At 43.0% G+C, this 7201-nt stretch overlaps 1 protein-coding gene across 1 annotated transcript; it reads right to left on the bottom strand.

Moving 5' to 3' along the window:
* Window positions 1-826: 826 nt before the first annotated feature.
* LOC126946828 (purine nucleoside phosphorylase-like) lies at window positions 827-2181 on the bottom strand. The gene has a single exon (XM_050777509.1). The coding sequence runs from the start codon at window positions 2179-2181 to the stop codon at window positions 1684-1686; it is 498 nt and encodes a 165-aa protein (XP_050633466.1). The 3' UTR covers window positions 827-1683.
* Between the last annotated feature and the right edge of the window lie 5020 nt (window positions 2182-7201).

Below are 7201 nucleotides of genomic sequence, written 5' to 3'. Positions count from 1 at the left end.
ATAAAATTCAGATTAAGAAGAAACATTGTGTTCCCTTGAAGGCATAGCCCAAGGCAAAATAGTTAAGTGGTCAACCTTTGGCTTTTGAGGCCTTTGTCATCTTTGGTTCTCAGTCCCACCTCTGAGTCCTTCAGCTGCCTTTTGTATGTTCTTTATGATATCCTACCAAGCCCCACCATAATAACAAACCTAATACCACCCTCCTCATCTCAATCATAATTTAGTCATCCTGGGCTATTCTTTCAGGTATCGCTTTTAATTTTTTTCTTTGTTTCTAATTCTGTGCATACATAGTAGGTATATATCTTTATGGGGTATATGAGATATTTGATACAGGCATGCAATGAGTAATAATCACATCAGGGTACATGGGGTATCGATCGCCTCAAGAATTTATTCTTTGTGATATAAATAATCCAATTTTTTAAAAAATTTATTTTACAATTTACAATTAAATTATTTTAGACTATAGCCACCCTGTTGTTCTAGCAAATATTGTCTTATTTTTTCTAACTATTATTTTGCCCCACTTCACCTTTATGCCACCCCATCCTCACTTCACCTTTATGCCACTCCACTACTCTTCCCAGCCTCTGGTAACCATCCTTCTACTCTATCTTCATGAGTTCAATTGCTTTAATTTTTAATTCCTGCGGATAAGTGAGAGCATATGATGTTTGTCTTTCTGTGCCTGGCTTACTTCACTTTACACAATGAACTCCAGTTCCATCCATGTTGCTTCAAATGACAGAATCTCATTCCTTTTCATGGCTGAATAGTACTCCATTGTGTATATGTACCACATTTTCTTTTTTTTTTTTTTCTATTTCATCTTTCTCTTTATTCTGACAACATTATGACATTAAATGAAGTCCAAGAGGTATTGGGTTAGTCCTTGTTTGGTCTCTGGTGATTTAGATAAGGCAGAACAGAGCCCCCAGGAATGTATTATCTCAAAAAGCTAGTAGCAGCTGCTGTGCAAAGTTCTAAGGCCCAAGTCAAATCCTGGGCACCTCCACAGATGCGTGGTAGGGCATGGGCTCCAGCTCTTGTATAAGAAAGAACAGAAATGAGAACAGCTTTATTTTGTAGCGCCAACGTCTCACTATGCTCACACCTGTAATCCCAGCTGTGAGAAGAGGATCTGGCACTAGAAGGGTCTAGTGGAAGAAAGTGGGAAAGGTGAAGGCTAGAAATCTTTTCCTTTCTGCTACAACCTAAGGACAGAGGCACGTGACTCCAGCAAGAGGTCAAAGAAGGTAGCAGCTACTTGGATCTTGTGTGAGAGACGCCAGACCACTCTAGGGCAGATCAACTGGCTTTGTCAGGGAGTGGAATGCTGGCCATAAGAATGGAGACCAACTGTTCCAATTTCTGTGCAGCTTGTTTGCCAGCCGCTAATACTTCTTCATGGTTGGCCTTCTCCAGGCTTTCATAATCCATGATGACCTTGTTGGTGATGAGTGAGAAGCCGAAGACTCGAAGTCCACAGTGCCGTGCAACGATAACTTCTGGTACTGTACTCATGCCAACAGCATCTGCTCCCAGCTTCTGCAGCAGACGAGATTCTGCCACAGTCTCAAAGCTGGGGCCTGCCAGCATCACATAGGTGCCTTCCTGCAGCTCACGTTGCTCCCCCATTTGTTTCCACATACTGAGAGCCCTCTGCCTCATAGTCCGGTCTTAGGCATCAGACATGGCAGGGAAACGAACTCCAAACCTTTCATCATTGGGCCCTCTGAGAGGGTTCTGACCACTGAAACCAGGTAGGTTGATATGGTCACGGATCAGCATGATATCTCCAACCTCAAACTCGGGGTTCAGCCCTCCTGCTGCATTGGTGACCACCAGGGTGTCCACACCCAGAAGGTGGAAAACCCTCACTGGGAAAGTCACCTTCCAGAGCGAGTACCCTTCATACATATGGAACCTGCCCTGCATTATCACACAGGCTCTGCCATTCAGGAACCCAAACACCAGTCGGCCAACATGACCTGGCACTGTACTTTGGGGAAAGTTGGGGATTTCACTGTAGTCAAAGATCTGGGCCTGAGTTAATTTATCAGTCAGACCTCCTAATCCAGAACCACAGATTATTGCAACTTGAGGTCGGTGCTTAGTGTGAGACAGAAGCCATTCTGCAGTGTTCTTATAATCTTCATATGTGTATCCGTTCTCCATGGTCTCGCAGCAGCCCTCTCGATCTATGTACCACATTTTCTTTATCCATTCATCCGTTGATGGACACTTAGGTTGCTCCCAAATCCTGGCTATTTTAAATAGTGTTGCAATAAACATGGAAGTGCAGATATCTCTTCAATATACTGATTTCCTTACTTTTGAGTACATAACCAACAGTGAGATCTCTGGATCATATATGGTAGCTCCAAAAGGGAGATATAGGCCAAAAGAAAGGGTCTACAGGCTCAGTGCAAGTCCAAAACCCAGCAGGGAAGTCACTAAACCTTAAATCTCCAAAATAATCTCCTTTGACTCCATGTCCCACATCCAGGGCATGCAGGTGGAAGTGGTGGGCTCCTAAAACTTTGGACAGCTTTCCCCTGTTACTTTGCAAGTTACAGCTCCCTCAGCTGCTTTCACTGGCTGGCATTGATTGCCTGCAGCTTTTCCAGGCACATAGTGCAGGCTGTCAATTGAGCTACCATTCTGGGGTCCAAAGGACAGTGGCTCTCTTCTCACAGCTCCACTAAGCAGTGCCTCAGTGGGGACTCTGTGTGGGGGCTTCAACTCCACATTTTTCCTCCATGTTGCCCAAGTAGAGGTTCTTCATGATGGCTCTACCCATGCAGCAGGCTTCTTCCTTGACATCCAGGAGTTTCCATACATGCTCTAAAATCAAGACAGAGGCTCCCAAGCCTCAATGGTTGTACTCTGCACCTGCAGGCTTAGCACCACGTGAAAATTGCCAAGGCTTTTGGTTTGCTCCCTCCGGAGCAGTGGCCCAAGCTGTTTCTGAGGCCTTTTAAGCCATGGCTGAAGCTGGAGGAGCTGGGATTCAGGAAGCAATGTCTCAATGCTGTTCCGGGCAGTGGAGCCCTGGGCCTGGCCCACTAAATCATTCTTCTCTTCTAGGCCTCAGGGCCTGTAATGAGAGGGGCTGTCCGAGAGGTCTCTGAAATGCCTTTGAGGCCTCCCCATTGTCTTGGTTATTAACATTTGGCTTCTCTTCACTTATGCAAATTTCTGAAGCAGGCTTGAATTGTTCCCCAGAAAAAGGGATTTTCTTTTCTTTCTTTTTTTTTAATTATACTTTAAGTTCTAGTGTACATGTGCACAACGTGCAGGTTTGTTACATATGTATACATGTGCCATGTTTGTGTGCTGCACCCATTAACTCGTCATTTACATTAGGTATATCTCCTAATGCTATCCCTCCCCCTCCCCCCTCCCCACAATAGGACCCAGTGTGTGATGATCCTCTTCCTGTGTCCAAGTGATCTCATTGTTCAATTCCCACCTATGAGTGAGAACATGTGGTATTTGGTTTTCTGTTCTTGTGATAGTTTGCTGAGAATGATGGTTTCCAGCTGCATCCATGTCCCTACAAAGGACACAAACTCATCCTTTTTTATGGCTGCATAGTATTTCATGGTGTATATGTGCCACGTTTTCTTAATCCAGTCTGTCACTGATGGACATTTGGGTTGATTCTAAGTCTTTGCTATTGTGAATAGTGCCGCAATAAACATACATGTGCATGTGTCTTTATAGCAGCATGACTTATAATCCTTTGGGTATATACCCAGTAATGGGATGGCTGGGTCAAATGATGGGATTTTCTTTTCTACCACATGGCCAAGCTGCAAATTTTCCAGACTTCACACTCTGCTTCCCTTTTAAATATAAGTTCCAGTTTCAGATCATTTCTTTGCTCACACATGTGAGAATAGGTGGTTAGAAGCAGTCAGGCCACATCTTGAATGCCTTGCTGCTTAGAAATTTCTTCTGCCAGATACCCTAAATCATGTCTCTCAAGTTCAAAGTTCCATAGATTTTTAGAGCAGGGGCACAATCTAACCAAGCTCTTTGTTAATGAACAACAAAAGTGACCTTTGCTGCAGTTCCCAATAAGTTCCTCATCTCTGTCTGAGACTTCCTCAGCCTGACATTGACTGTCCATATCCCTACCAGCATTTTGGTTACAACCATTCAACAAGTCTCTAGGAAGTTTCAAATTTTCCCTCATCTTTCTATCTTCTTCTGAGCCCTCGAAACTGTTCCAACCTCTGCCCATTACCCAGTTCCAAAGCTGCTTCCACATTTTCAGGTATCTTTATATCAAAACCCACTTCTGGTACCAATTTTCCATTGGTACCAATTTTTCACTGGTACCAGAAGTACCCCAATAGTCCACTCTTGCATTACTATAAAGAAATACCTAAGATTGGGTAATTTACAAATAAAATAGATTTAATTTGCCCACAGTTCCACAGGCTGTACAGGAAGCATGATGCTGGACATTTCATTGGCTTCTGGAGAGGTGTGAGGAAACTTACAATCATGGCAGAAGGCAAAGGGGGAGCAAGCATCTCATATGGCTGGAGCAGAAAGAGAGAGAGGAGGGAGGTGGTACACACTTTTAAACAACCAGATCTTGTGAGAACTCTATCATGAGAGCTGTACTAGGGGAATGGTGCTAAACCATTCATGAGAACTCTGCTCCCATGATCTAGTCACTTCCCACCAGGCCCCACCTCCAACATTGGGAATTATAATTCTACATGAGATTTGGGCAGGGACAAAGACCCAAACCATATCATGTGTCTTGGGGATAATCTTCTGTAGAATATTACAGGGGTTCTTTGTATTTCCTGAATTTGACTGTTGGACTCTCTAGTGAGGTAGGGAAAGTTTTCATGGGTGATATCCTGATAAATATGCTTTCTAAGTTGTTTGCTTTCTCCACATCCCTTCAGGTATGCCAATGGCCTCTTTACATAATATATTTGGCCTCTTTACATAATCCTGTATTTCTTGGAGGTTTTGGTCATTCCTTTTCATTTTTTAAAAGACATTTTGTCTGACTGTCTTATTTCAGGGAGCCCAGCCTCAAGTTCTGAGATTATTTCCTCAGCTTGGTCTATTCTGCTGTTAATACTTGTGATTGCACTGTGAAATTCTTGTAGTGTGTTTTCCAGCTCTATCAGATCAGTTAAATTATTTTTTTATACTGGCTATTTGGTCTGTCAGCTCCTGTATCATTTTATTGTGGTTCTTATATTGGATTTTTCCATTCTCCTGAATCCTGATGATCTTTATTCCTATCCATATTTTGAATTCTATTTCTGTCATTTCAGCTCCCTCAGCCTAGTTAAGAACCCTCATGGGAGAACTAGTGAGATCATTTGAAGGACATAATACACTCTGGCCATTTGAGTTGCCAGAGTTCTTGCATTGGTTCTTTCTGATCTCTGCATGTTGGTGTTTCTTTATATGTGGGGCTGCCTCTGATAGAAGAGTTCAGGCAGGTGCATGGTGGTTGTGTTGGAGTCACAGGTCATACAGCCTTGCCCAGTGAAGAGAAGAAAGGACTGGGACCTGCATGGAGAACTTTTCAGCCACTTTTCTGATCAATGGGTGCTCAGTGATGGGTATCTAAACCAGCCCCTGGTCCCATGGAACTTCCAGAGGCTGAAGTCAGTAAGGATGTGTGCTATGAGACAGTAAGGATGGCAAACTGCTCTTCCCTTTGGGAGCTCTGTCTCAGGGAGTCACAGAGTTGCTACCAGTTTGATATCCTTCGCAGGGTGTGGGTGAGTATCTAGGGCAGGAATAGACCCTCTCAATGATGAGATACAGGATTGGGTACCTACATAACAAATGGTCTGGACACTTTTCTGCAGGGCTGCTGTAGTACACTGGGGGTCTGCTTCATTTCCTAATCTCCTCAGATTTTCCAACTCCTGAAGGTGTCAACAGAAGATGGCAAAACAGTAAAGATAGTGGCCTGCCCCTTCCTCTGGGAGTTCCATCCAGGGAGGTGTAATGCTGCTACCAGTGGCTGGCTGGAATTCCAAACCAGTGCATCTTATCTTGCAAGGTGCTGTGGAAGCAGAGCCTGCATTCTATCAATGCTCAGTCTCCTGAATTAAGCCCCTTTCTTAGGAGTATGTAAGGGGGTCTATCCTCTCGCTTAGCCACAGTTGGAGCTGCTTTAGTTGGATACCCTAGATACCCAGGGCTCTGTGTGTGTCTGAGCAGCTGCTCTGCCCAAACTACATGTAATTATGCATGTCAGACTGAAGGTGCTGTTGGAGTGGGTTCATGAAAGGATCTCCTGACCCATGGTTGTGAAGATCCATAGAGAAAGCATGGGTCCCAGGGTTATTCATTCACTCACCACCTCCCTGGGCAAGGTATACTCCCCTGGCTCTGTGTTGCTTCCAGGTGGGTGGTTGTCCTGCCTTGTTTTTCTCTGTTCTGTGTGGGTTGTTTTCTTGATGAATCTCAATGTGTGTACCTAGATGTTTCAGTTGAAGATGCTGTATTTACTCACCCCTTCTATTTCTCTCCATGAGAGTGGTATACACTTGCTACTTCCAGCCTCCCCAGTTTTGTTCTTTTTGCTTAGAATAGCTTTGACTCTTCTAGGTTTACTGTGGTTCCATATAAATTTTAGGATTTTTTTTTTTTTTTTTACTTCTGTGAAGAATGTCACTGGTACTTTGATAAGGATTACATTGAACCTCTGGATTGCTTTGAGTAGTATGGACATTTTAACAATATTTTTTCTTCCAATCCAAGAACATGACATATCTCCATTTTTTGTGTTTCCTTCAATTTCTTGCATCAATATTTGATAGTTTCCATTGTAAATATCTTTCACTTGTTTGGTTAATTTCAAGGTATTTTATTTCATGTATAACTATTGTAAATGAGATTACTTTTTAATTTCTTTTTCAGATTGTTCACTATTGGCATATATAAATGCTACTAATTTATATGTGTTGATTTTGTATCCTGTGACATTACTGAATTCACTTATCAGTTCTCATAGTTTTTTCATGGAGGTTTTAGGTTTTTCCAAATATAGGATCATATAGTGTCCAAATAAGGATATTTTGACTTTTTCCTTTCCATTTTGGATGCTGATATGGTTTGGCGGTGTCCCCCCCCACTCCACAAAATCTCATCTTGAATGGTAACTCCCACAATTCTCACATGTCATGAGAGGAACCCA

Source organism: Macaca thibetana, chromosome X (assembly GCF_024542745.1).
Source record: "Macaca thibetana thibetana isolate TM-01 chromosome X, ASM2454274v1, whole genome shotgun sequence".
Taxonomy (NCBI): Eukaryota; Metazoa; Chordata; class Mammalia; order Primates; family Cercopithecidae; genus Macaca; species Macaca thibetana.
This window is presented reverse-complemented; position numbering and strand designations above follow the sequence as displayed.